The sequence below is a fragment of the Lytechinus pictus genome, chromosome 15 (assembly GCF_037042905.1).
Source record: "Lytechinus pictus isolate F3 Inbred chromosome 15, Lp3.0, whole genome shotgun sequence".
Classification (NCBI taxonomy): domain Eukaryota; kingdom Metazoa; phylum Echinodermata; class Echinoidea; order Temnopleuroida; family Toxopneustidae; genus Lytechinus; species Lytechinus pictus.
The window spans coordinates 17,265,695-17,279,627 of record NC_087259.1 but is presented as its reverse complement, the minus strand read 5'-3'; the positions used below and the strand labels follow the sequence as shown (position 1 = coordinate 17,279,627).

General features: G+C 34.5%; 2 protein-coding genes across 2 annotated transcripts in view; one reads left to right on the top strand and one right to left on the bottom strand.

The window, feature by feature from the left end:
• Nucleotides 1–13,933, top strand: part of LOC129277834 (queuine tRNA-ribosyltransferase accessory subunit 2-like) — a 102,046-nt gene that overhangs the window by 61,327 nt on the left and 26,786 nt on the right. The window lies entirely within an intron of this gene.
• LOC129277349 (toll-like receptor 3) lies at nt 9,432–12,102 on the bottom strand. Its single transcript, XM_064110690.1, has one exon. The coding sequence runs from the start codon at nt 11,916–11,918 to the stop codon at nt 9,432–9,434; it is 2,487 nt and encodes an 828-aa protein (XP_063966760.1). The 5' UTR covers nt 11,919–12,102.

The following is a 13,933-nucleotide window of genomic DNA, read 5'->3' as shown; positions in this document are numbered from 1 at the left end:
GGTGGACTTGTCCTTCAAAGTCCCATGTTTTCAGAAGCACCAGGGGGGTCAGTGTGCATTACAGCCTACAGCAGTCCCCGGGGGGTCACTCTCCACATGGACTGCTACCCACCCTTGTCCGACAACCTCAGAAATGCACCCTAAACGGCGTAACTACATTATCTAAATTTGCAACCCTAAATGGCGTAACCCATGGGAAAAGCCACCCTAAGTGGCGTAAACAGGGAAAAGCCCCTAATTCGATACCCTAAGTGGCATAAACATATCGAAATTAATCAATTTGATACCATACTGATTACTGATATTAAATTGATGTTACATATACAACAGGTATAAATTCCCGGCATTTAAAAAAAGTTATTGCAAGTAAGGCCAGCATAATATACAATATATTTAAAATATATAAAATGGATCAAATATATAATTTGATCCAAAACAGTGCCCAAGATCCAAATTTACATCAATTATTCCTCCTCTTGAAAACAACCAGTTCATTCCTCGTCACCAGTTGACATGACCGTACGGGGAAATCACAATAAAGACTCTGGTAGTTGAATTAAAAGTTAAAACAATTTTATTCATTTGAACTCCAGGAAACATTGCAATGTCTTGATTTGGGTTAGAACAAAGTGTGCATGCGCAAGAGCGATACCATACAAAGTTATCACAGTAGCACATATTGTTACAGCTATATAGCCTTTTATATCAATTGGTTTCTGAATCAAAAGTAAAAAAAATGGCAAAAGAAAGGGGATTAAACAGACTTCCCAGTTTATTACAAATGTCCTTCACATGCATGTTTAAGTGTTTGGCTCAATCACAATGAAGCTACAGGAATTTAAATTTTAAATGATTTGAAAAATCACACAGCTACACACCGATCCCTGGGGGATGTCCTTTTAAGTGGGGGATAATCTGAACAAAGTGTTTATCAGTGTGTGGATGTGTGAGGTACACACAGATACAAACCATGTTCAGATTATCTCCTGCAATTACCGGGACATCCCAGAGGAATCTATGTGTGTTGTGTAATTGTTCCAGTTATTTGAAATTTTATTTCTTGTAGCTTGCCTAATTCAGTCAAATCTATATTTTGTGATCATGATGTTTTTATTGTAATGATACAGGGTATTTAATATTTAATTTTTGCTCAACATTTTTTTGCATTTTTTTCTGTAATTCCTAAAGCATAGAACAACATTATGTTATACGATTAAAGAATTGTACTATCATCATTTTTATTGTTCATAATCAAATTTGATTTATATTGCGAGTTCAATCCTATGAAACCAATAAACTGTTTTTATTCTTTCTTGAATTAAATGAATTGAATTAAAACAGCTCTAGTTTTCTTACTGTCCTTATTTTTTAAACAGTCTGTGTGCTAAATCATGTCATATATTCTTGCATTGGACATTATTCAATGATCTTTGTGTTGCTGGCAGAAACTATTAGAAAGGAGTGTCACCCTGACAAAAAAGTTAGTTCTAAAAATACCAGAAAAAATTATAAAGACAATTAATGAAGATGTGAGAAAAAATTCATCAAAAATTTAGAAAGCTATTCGAATTCTAAGTTTCTGATTTCAAACGTCATATACATGTATCAGCAGCTGGCCGATATGTTATGTTATAAAATGCTGGGAAAATTTAAGTTTTTAATGGTTCATCATGGTGACATTTTTTTCTTCTTTCAGGAGCGGGTATGGAATGATTTATCTGTTTATATACTGCAAGTACAATAAAAACTATTTTCTTTTTTTTTAGAATATGACATTTATTTTTTTTATTACACAATATATGGGGAAGATACTCACAAATGACATCACAAATTAAAAATAAAACTTCTATTTATTTTTTTTATCTTTGATGGATTTTCTTCAATGAAAACCTTCACCATTATTTTTATCATTTTTTTTAAATTATTACTATAAACTTTTTGTCAAGGTGAACTTCCATTTTGAATGAATACTTTGGGTGCAATATAGTCAATATACAATTAACATAAATTTTTCTTATATTTTTGGAAATTAAAGAAACATTTGAGGCAAACAAATCAAGTGTTTAGACAAGACCATATAATTTGATATTCTCTGTATGATTGATAAGTCATTTTAAATTCTTAGAAACAAATAAAAAAATATTTTATTGTCATTTCGGAACTGTCTGGATTACTTTAATATTTTTCTTCTTTCTATGTCTCTCTCTCTCGGTGTCTCCTCTTTTGATTTCCAAAACATTAACATTTTTGTATTTCTCATGCAAAATTAATTCATTTTTGAAGTACATAGGGATATAAGTACCATAATATTCAATAGCGAATCCAGCATCAACTATGACAAAGAAATACGTGGGCCGATGCACAAGCATAATAGAGTCACTATTGTCCCCATGAAATGCTTTGTAGGATCTGATGCTGGATACGTGCCTGTTATTGTTATCATTTCTAACACACCATTCCTCTTACCATGACTGAGGGTTTCTTTCCCAGTCAGACTGCAGGTCCCAAGAAAGTGGCTTCTTTCATCCAAGTGATATTCATGACTTGAGATGTTTTGCATATTTAATGAGCTTGATGCGGACCAAAACACCTCTTTTCATTCGGTCATTGCTGCTCTAATTGTGCATCGAATTTCATGAATTTGGTACCATTGTAAAGAAGAAGAATCATTCTTTCAGGTCATGTGTTTGGATTTATTCAAAGATTTTGTAATATAGGTTAAAATTTTGATCTAAAATATGCTACAAAATAAATATTTTCACCTGACAAAAGCTGCTATTTTCACACTTTATTCTTGTTTGAGCCCAAATGATTTTTATATCATGATAAAGCTGAATATGTATGCTTTGAAATGATATAGGTTTCAAAATAAGAATTGGTTTAATCGGGTCAAGATCACACTTTTCATTTACCAAGTACATAAAGCAGCTTGAAAACAAGAATACTGCACTCTGATTGGTCAAAAAGACCACACAATGGCAAATTCCAACGGTTCCAGTGCCTGGGTTCGTGGGAAGGTCACACTTCCCATGTGGTAATCTCCTCAAATACCCCGCGCCTGTTGTTCTGTGAACCTTATCCAGCCAATCAGAACTCTGGATTTCATGCAAGTACAAAATTTCAGAAATCTCGTCTTGTACCTTGGTGGGAAAAGTGTGATCTTGACCCGATTAAAAGGTGCCGCATATCAAGAGTGGCATTGTGAGAAAGTACAGAAGTTCAGCTTTATGGTAATATAGATATCATTGAGGCTCAAAATAAAAAGTTTTGCACAATTTGCAAAAGAAAACAGAGGAAGAAAATTCAGTTTTGAGACACATTTTCAGGCCAGAAATTTACTTATTTAACAAAATATTGTATACAAAATAAATGACCAATATGAAAGAGTAACTTTTACTCTATCTGATGGTGCAATAATATTTCATTTAACTTGAGGTTAAAACAGGTAAATTCTTAGAGAAAGAAAATCTCACGAATCACGAGATTTGCAAGGAGGAGGATTCAGCCACGAGATGATTTGGATGAATCTGGCCTTTTTGCTCATTAGCATAGGGACCTGCGGTCTGACTGTTCCCACTCTCCTCCAATCCTCAAACTCATCTCTAGTAATTTTCATATGCCTCAAAGGAACGTTCACCCAAACAAAATGTTGATTTGAATAAAAAGAGAAAAGTCAAACAAGCATAGTGCTGAAAATTCCATCAAAATTGCATGTACACTTTAAAAAAAAGGTCATGACATTTCATTTTTTTCACGAAATAATATGCACATTGCAGTGATGTGCAAAAAAGATAAATGATTTTACAAATTTAATATTTATTTTGTATTATCTGATGTATTTAATATTTCAATTTTTCAGATTTGATAAAAAGAAAGTTTAAATGAAGCACTGAGATGTCATAACTTTCATTTTTTCTTTAATAGTTGGGATGGATTCCCCTTTAAAAAAAAGTAACTCTTGCTCTGTCACTGGACTGTATTCTGAAGTCAGGTTTAACTTAAACCATGGTCTAACTCTGTGCTAAAATTATGGGAAGCCAAAAGTGTCAAAATTTTTATTAATTATATTTACTGTGCTCTTTCCTGATTCTTCAATGGTGAAGACAATCATCTATTTATACTTCCCAGACAATTATGAATGATTTGAGAGCCAAATGAGCTGGAATATGATATCTCTACTCTTAGTGATTTTATGTAACAATTGGCTATCCATACTTAAACCACAACTTTAAACCCATAGAGATGTATACTAACTACGCTAGAGTGCGGAGTCGCCATAGGCGCGCGTACTTAACGTCTGTGATTGTGTGGAGCGTGGCGGCCATTGCTCGATAGGTATAGATTCGCAAAAGTACCCGGATGTACCCATAGCTCGTGCGTTGTAACGCTGTGAAAAGGGGTGCCGTCTCCGGCCTTTTTCTTGAAGAAAAGAACACAACCTCATAAAAATCGAAAATATGAATGACAAATTGCATCTCAATACACTATTAGAGTGATTACATGGGGATTATGCTATTAATTTGGCATTTTAAAAACCTGATTTCTCGGGATGAAATTCTAAATAATTTGCATTTACCTGTCCGTTTATAGGCCTGTAATAGATAACAATGTTGATATACTATCATATAAACAATCATATAAAAATAAAAACATACAGCGGACATTAATAGAAAGATTGACAATTAATTCAAAAGACTGCAGTGAATTAGCCCTTCTCTGGATTTCCCTACCTTTAACTGCATCGTCCTCCTTCCATCCTTCCCACATTTACGTCCTTTGATTCTATATGTTTATGTTGGATATAATTTTGTAATTTCTATATAGGCCTACATGATATGTAACTTGCTTTAATTTGTATGAAATATAGGCCTATCATTTTTATATATTAAGTTGTACAATAATTCTGTATAAGTTAGTGTTTTGATCTACATGCGCTATTAAAGGGCATCTCATTATTGTTCTTGGTGAGCCTCCCGTTACACCATCAATGTTGAAATTTGTGTTATTTGGTGAACGTGCTGATTTTGTTCTTATAGGAACATAATAAATTCCCCAAAATCTGCAGGCCTATATGGCCCGAAAATAAAATATTGATTTAAAATGTCGAGAATATAGCCTAATTTGTTCAAACTTTTCAAAAATGACAGTTTTAATTCCCTTCACTTTAAGTTAGATTTGTTTTAATTCGCTTTTTAGGGGCCGTGTGTGCAATTAAAATAACAAACACACCTAAGCAAATTCGCTTTAACATACTGATCAAAATAAAATACAGGGGGCGCGACCGGACCCCTCCCTGAAATGAAAATGAACATTACACGTAATAAATGATTGTGATTTTATGCACCCCATCACTTTCAAAATCATTCCGCGACGCCGTAATTAACATAATATAATAATTTTGTTCATCCATGGAAATCTTATTTAAAAAAAACTGATCGAATAACCAAACTCAGGTCCATAGGCCAGCAAATGACATTAAAGGAAGAAAACTAGAAAATCAAATTCAGTTATACTTTTAAAATGAAAAGCAAAACTGGATATTCAAAACGCGTGTTTATCTGTTTATATGTTAGGCCGGTGCCAGTGCTTACAAATATTTGCCATAAAGTTCATTTATTCAAGCGACACAGACACAGTTAATTAACACAATTTCAAGGCAGGTATCAAATTTGAGATTAAATTAGGATTTTTAATATCTTATTCCAAGTATTGTCACTTTTGCAATATTATTGTTTCATAATTATGTTTGGTTTTAGTACTCACAATTTTGCAACCGTTTTCATAATTATGATAAGTTTGCATTGATGTCTTTCATGATATTAGTTTTATACACTCTTGCAGTAGTAATAATATTCTTTATAGTATAATACAAATTATATATCATAATCCCGCCCCTTTTCTTCTCTCCTTCTCCCCCTTCTTCCTCTCCTTATTATTCTATCCTTGATTTGTTCACATGATATTGGTCCAATCATTATAGGATCAGAAACAACGGCGATAAACAAAATATTTCAGCCAGTTTGCCGATCAGCATATTTTCAGCCGGGGAGAATCAAGTCTATACTTTCCAGAAAATCAAAGTAAAATTGTTTTGCGCATTGTGATTTGTTTACTCTCCGAAGTTTTAAAATGTTTGCAAGGCAATAACACTGTACATAAACATCCAACCCCCCCCCCCCCCCATTAGACCTCCTGTACATTGCAAAATTGTACGACTGCGGCATGCGCGCATTTGATATGCAAATTTTGCTGTCAACAAACTTTTCTATACATTGATCGCAAGTAAGAAAGTATACTTTTATATACATATTTATAAATATGATGGGATGGTTGCCAGCAAAGGAAATCTAAATCATCAATTTTTAACTGAATCAATGCGTAAATCATTTCCAAATATCAATAAAAAGTCATTTTATGATTCGCGAGTTTTTGTGATGTTGGTTTACATCAGCGTGTAAGACATGGGGAAAAGGGATCGAGTTATTATAGGCCCTATTGTGTAGATATATATGGAAAATGAATTATAACAATTATCTAAAGTGAAGAAATAAATTATCAGCAATCAGCATAATAGTAATTAGGAAACTATGAACTATAAAAATACAATCGTGGTTTTTTTTTCGATACAGCGTCTCAGATGCATCAGACACTGTGATATGGCCTATGAATTTTCTTAGGTTAATGTACATCAAATCATATTAAAACACATTAAATTTATTTATCAGGACCTAGGCCTAAATGTTATTTTTGATATTCATCTCTTCCAAATCATTAGAAAATAGAAGTCATATTAATGTATCGAAATTTTACCTAAGCAAAAACAATTGGGACTTTAAATCGTTTGCCTGTATTATAGCTGTATCGGCCTATATTATGCGCTATAGATAGGCCTATATAGGCCTTTTGACCTAAGTTTTGCTAGATTTTTGTTGTATTTGAACTTTAATCCAGTGCAATATTTACAATTTTGCTTTTCCATATGCTTTCGTGCTCATATGTCATCAATTTGTCATGTTCTGTGCTCATCCGTGTACATGCCCCATAGGTACTGTACGCTCATGGCAGGCTGCGAATACCTATCGAGCAATGGCGGACGGTCTCCACGTAATCACAGCGATTTGACGAAGTACGCCCTCTAGCGTTACTAGTATACATCTCTATGTTTAAACCCGACTTCAGAATACGGGCCACTGACTCCAATCACATCCCAGTTCTGCAGGGACTCCCGCTGGCTCCTTTATCCCTCAACCCTTGTCTCCCATTGGCCATTCACAGCTCCATCATCTCCCAAGCCACGCCTACTTTCAGTGTCACTCATACACAGGTATCAGCAGAAATATCACTAGTGGGAGGAGCATAGCTTGTGCATGGGACAAGGTAATTTACACATACATGTAACTAACTTACAGTTTCATCGTGTTGGTTTTGATATTGGTTGTGTATGTGATGAAGGAAGAATTGTACATTAAGGAATGTAATGCAGTTGCATGATTATAAAGTGATTTAATAAACTACATAAAAGACATTTACAATACGATATAGTGTTTATACAATAAGTACATGTACATGATTACAAATTAACAGAATATCTTCCATCATTGTACAAGTATATTCAATAAAAAAAATAATTTTATTTGACGACTCATTTTGTTAAGCCATTAGCTTGACAAATGCAAGATTAATAGCAGCCTGCAGTATTAAAGCTCAAAGCTCTCTGTGAAGGGTACACAAATTCCAGTGGTAGGGGTCAAACAAACCAGTTTAGACAACTTACCATTATGCAATTAAAATTTAAAATTAATTTTTTAATCATTCAATGATGCTCACAAAGCATGTATAAACTTATCTGTTTTCTTTGATTTTATATTGTCAATGTCAGCATCCATCGGGACTGTCAAATCAGTCAGTTTGGGTCAAAATATCAATTTTGAGATTTTTTTTTGAGAAAGTGGGGAAACCAAATCGGAAGTCCTATTTTTTAAGAGTTGAAAATTCGGTATCCACTTCTTATTTCAATTAGGTTCATTGATCTGAAAAGAGAGTAGGATTTATTATGATGTTTGCTCATCTGTAAAATCAAATAAGGTTATTTGTTCCGAAACTTCCATCAGTCTAAAAATGAAAATAAAGGTTGTTAGTAAGAAAATAAGTAAAGAATTTTTCCAAACCTTATATATTTTTTTACTGTTGAACCTTTGGAATAAACAAACCATATTTCATTTTTAGATCTTTCAGAATAACAAACCTAAATGAACTGTATAGAAATAGTGATTTCAGAAAGGGAAGCATGAATACTAAAATATGACATTTCAGATTGCCCAAGGTAATATTAAAGTTATTGGAATGTGATGAATGAAGTATTAAGTCTTGAACACAAAACAAAAGATCATCATTTTTTTAATCAAAAGTGGATGGCTCTCTGACTCCAGACATGCCAGATGAACATGAAGTTTATGCTAATGAATTCTATGATGATTTCAGTACAATATGAGAAAAAAAAATGTTCATGAAGTTGGAATTGGTTTTTCATCAGATTTTTGCAAAGTCTGTGTCCTATTGATACACTTTTTTGTATTCTATATCATATACAATTTTTTTAATGTTATGGAGTTGACATCAAAGCTAGTCTTCAAAAAGTCAATTTACTTCATCTTAAAAACAATCAGCTGATGCACATACTTTCTCTCTAAGCAAAATATAGGCCTATATGAGAATTATTCTCGTATGTATACATATAAAGGACATTGCCAAGCCTTGAATATTATCTACATGTACAGACCTATTGCAATACTTGTAACTTTTTCAAAACTTTGAGAGAAATTATAGTACAACTTTTCAATTTACTACAAATATTTTATACTGTTGTCAGATAGGTTCACACAAGCTTTTTCTATGTTATCTGGGAATATTGTAATTCACTAACAAACTCAAGTATTTTGAAAGTAAGTAAAAATAGATCTTTTAAACAAAATCTCAAATGCTAAATATCAAAAAGGATAAACATGAACCACTCTTTTCTTCAATAATAGTATTCCCCTTTTACATGGTGAACATTGGGCTTTACAGATTACTAATCATTGGATCCTGGCTTGCATGCACACAATGTAGGCCTTTTCTCCACTACCTGGGGAGTATTCCAACAAAAGTGTCCGAACTCCATCGCAAGACATACTACATAGGCTTTTGCATCCTACTGGGTACCTATTTCTGGAGAGTGGCAAAGTGTCGATTAACAACTTGCCAAAGGACGATAAGCTGCAGTGAAATTTGAAAACACGACCATCTAATTACAAGGCAAGAATGGGAACGGCTACACCACAGTGTTTCCACTTTCTCTTTTGCATGTGCCCTTTTTTTTTTTTTTTTTTTTAATTAATCTATTAAGATTGCATGGAATTATTATTCCACGGAGCTTCTTGTGATGATTTGGTTCAAACAGGAATAACACTATTGAGTTCTCTGTTGGCTCTCATGCTCTTCTCAAACTGAGCCCAGAATAGTTCTTGACCATCCTCATCATCCGTCCACAGCATGTAAGGTTTGTTCTTACTAAGGAACAACCTGACCAGGTATGGGAGATCGTCATCATCAATATCCTCAAGGAAAAACAGTATGACCTTGTCCAGATTGCTGTCATTGAGTTCCTCTAGGGCTATACGTACCTTGGTAATAAACCAGGCTTCACGCACAGAATTATTGCTTAGCAAGAGAACCGTCTTGAAGCTGTTCTCAACTGCATAATGGAGAGCATTGATGTAAAACATCCCAAGGTGGAGGTCGTTATCACCAAAGACTACTCTCTCAATATGTGGAAACCTTTCCCGTAGAACTGGCTTCATGATATCATCAACCCATTCCTGGTCTTCCTCTTGGTACATCAGGTTGAGCTGGAACTCATAGTCCTGGTCCTCAAAGTCCTGGACCATTTCCTTGTAGCCACAAATGGCAAGTTTAACAAGGAACACCTTGTAGTTTAGCCACCATCGCTTCCAATACGCCACCAAGGAAAGGGCTGCAACCAGAAGGACAGTGAAAGATACACTTGTGATAAGGAGAATGTTGATGCCACAGTATTTATCAGGATCAAATGACAGGAGTGATGATTTGAAGAGGTCTTTGATGGATGAGGGTGAACACAGTGTGTTATTGGGATGGCTAAGTTCAACATTGCTAGAATGTAACCACTTCACAAACCAGCTCAAGTCACATGTGCAGGCAAATGGATTTCCCGAAACATCTAATGTGATATTTGTCGGAAATCTTGTCCCAGTTTCTATTGTGGAGATTTTATTGTTTTCCATGTTGAGTTTGTGCAGGCTTCGGGTTCTGTTAAATAGAGTTCTTGGGATTGAATAAAGCTTGTTATTGTCTATCTTTAAAACATGAAGCTGAGACTGACTGAGAAATGTATCACCAGAAATCAGTGTTATATCATTGTCACTAAGATCAAGTATTTTGAGAGAAGGCAAACTGTAGAAAACAGAAGGAATGAGGACTTTAATAGACGAGTGAGAAAGAAGTAATATTTCTAGTCTATTTATCGGGTTGAAAGTTCCTGGTGCTAACATATCCAGGTCATTCTCTCTCAAGTCCAGTGTCAACAATGATTGAAGTCCTGTAAATAGGGATTGAGATGTAGAATTGTCAAATAAGTCTTTGCTCTGCAAATTGTTTTTCCTCATAAACATTCTCTCAAGTAATGAAGTACCTGTAAACGGCTTGGATTCCAAACGAATGATCTTAATTGCCGATGTTAAATCCAGTATGCGTAGAGCACCCATGATTTGGAAAGGCTGATTGAGTATATCTAATTCGATGCGATCATTCTTGAGGTTGAGCACTTTGAGGTTTGTCAGATTTAAGAAGGCATATGAAGAAATCCAAAAAATGTCGTTGTTGGACACGTTCAGTGTTTTAAGATAAGTGTAACTGGATAGAAAATAATCATCTATCCGGGAGAGCACGTTGAAAGAAAGATCTAGATGTTCTAGTGAATGAAGTATTTGGGTAGTGTTATCAACATGCTTGATGTTGTTATCAAAAAGGTTTAAATACTTCAAAGAGCATAGATTAGATACTGTATTGCCAGACCATCTTGCTATGTTGTTTTGAGCAAGTCTCAACTTTTGTAATAGTTTATTACAGTAAAACATGCCTTGAGGTAATGCTGTTAAGTCATTATTTGATATATCTAATTCAGTCAACTGGTCTAGTCCACAAAATGTACTGTTGGATAAAGTAGTAATACGATTATAACGTAGTTTGAGGATGTTTGTTTGATTTAATCCCCAAAACACAAAATCTGGAAAGGAGATCAGCTCATTCCAAAAGAGATTTATCAAATGTATTTTGGGAGAACCATGAGGATGTTGAAAAGATTGGTTTAGTGGAATTATTCTTTTTATTCGGCAGAATGTCAAGATTAGTGTATTTATTTCATTATTTCCTAAAATGGAAGAGATGTTGAATTCATGCATATAACTTCCATCAAGATCTAACGTGGCAATATTCCTCAAAACTGCAAAAGTATTTGTTTGGAGATATTTTATTTTACTATAAGCTATGTCAATTGTTATACCTGAGCAATTCTGGAAAGGTTCAAAGTCATGTGATTTTATAGACAAGATATTATTGAAAGTCAGTTCAAATGATTTCATATTTTCTGACCTAGGCAAAGCGTCTTTGGGGACTGAACTCAAATAGTTCAAATTGAGTTTGAAAACGGAGAGAAATTGATTTGAATGAAGTAAACCTGCTGGTAAAGACTCAATGTGGTTACTTCCCAGATTTAATTCTGTGAGATTATCCAGAGGCTTAAATGTACCATCTTCTATCAACGTGATCTCATTGTCAAACAGGTCAAGTTTGATGATATCTGGAAGATAGGTGAAAGAATTGTTGTTGAGTGTTTCGATCATGTTTTCAGAGAGATCAAGCACTACTGTGTTGTGTGGAAGGCCTTTAGGAACAGAATGGAGACTAAGCTTTTTACAGCTAGCGTTGACACCACGGCTGGTATACGTAAGCCGACATCTACTGGTAGATACCGAGCTCCAGTTTTCAGATACATCTCTTCCTGATGCACCATCATCTATAGACAATCCTCCCAAAAGAAAGAAAAGCACACAAGTAATCCATGAACAAAGATACATTATTGCAGTTGTACTCGTCATCTTAGAATTCAGATTATGAATATGATCTAAAAATTTAGTGAAATCTTGCAATCTTGTTTGGTGTATCAGTTATATATCTCCTCTGAGGCTAGTTTTGTTTTATGAAGTAGTGTTTTACTTGAAAGCTCTTTAAAGCTTGAAAATTGCCTTCAAAGTATGTATGTCTCTTGATTCTTCAACAAACAAACCCATCAGTGTCGGCAAACATCCAGGTCATTTCTATCGATCCAATTAAAGATTTTCAGGTGAGAATTGTTCCGGCCCTGTAGCTTTATTGCTATTGCAGAAGCACAGAAGAAAATATCATGATATCAAGTCTCGCTCAAAGTTGTAAAACAACGTGTGCATCATCGGCAATCCATCAGTGTTAATCTAAGGGGGTTTTCTCCTCTTTTTTACCTCAGGAATTCCACCGGCATTTTGAGTTCAAAATTCTCTTGACGTATATCAGGTTTGTCTCTCGTGGAATATGAGTCTGATGCTTCAAATGGCAATATCAATCTGTTGAATCCTCTGATTAGCTTGCCTGAATGGATTGCAGTCAGTAATTCACTCAGCTGCAGAATTTCACAAAAACGTGTACTTGACATATAACGGAAAGCTAAAAAGCCAGCCAAGATACTAATCCAGGGACTGTGTTCCAAAGATGTACTATGAATCTCCAAGGAGGGAATGGACAACCATGATCATTGCTTCATTTGCTCTTTGTTCCAAAGACAAAGAAATAACCAATCAGATTGTGTTTAATTTCCAATGTATGACACACCTTAAGTAACATAATCCAGGTGTTCGTTAAAGTCAGTCAAAATACATGCAAAACTCTCAACAGAAACTAAAAAGCTCAGGATATCATTTCCTAGACCTATTTACAGAGCTCTGAAGAAAGATATTTCTAGGTGGAAGGGAAGTTTTTATGTTTTTTACTAAAAGGTTACATGACCTATGTAACTTTCTTGTTCTTCTAATGGCAATATTAGTCTCTTAAATCTTAGATTAGCTTGCCTGAATGGATTGCAATCAGTAATTTCACTCAGTTGTGGAATTCTACACAAACAAGAGATTTTGAATGAGTCGATTCCTTACAGTGCTCTATAGAATAGACAGTTGTACAGTGAGGTAGACTGTCAGGCACCATGAAATCACATACTGTACTTCATAGATTTTATGACTTTGAATATGAATGGTGACGATATTCATGTCAGATATGGTGTGTACTTGACATATAACAGAAAGCTACCAGTCCAGGGACTGTGTTCCAAAGATGTACTATGAATCTTCAAGGAGGGAATGGCCAATCAAGATTGCTTCATTTGCTCTTTGTCCCAAAGACAAAGAAATAACCAATCAGATTGTGTTTAATTTCCAATGTATGACACACCTTAAGTATTTATCCAGGTGTTCGTTAAAGTCAGTCAAGTTGCATGCAAAACTCTCAAGAGAAACTAAAAAGCTCAGGATATCATTTCCTGGACCTATTTACAGAGCTCTGAAGAATGATATTTCTAGGTGGAATGAAAATTTTATTTTGTCACTGAGTTTAGTTCAGTGTGATTTTTTTAAAGAAGGTTTCCATGACGTGTGAATTTCCTTGTTCTCTTTATTTGGGGAAAGCTATGGCAGATTTACAGTGAATTCACATAAAAGCATCAAATGATTCTAAACTGACTAGGGTTTTTAACATAGAATTAGGATTGTAATATCCAGCATCTCATGAAATAGTGAAGATTATCAGAATATGATTTCATTAGTTTGAAGGAAAA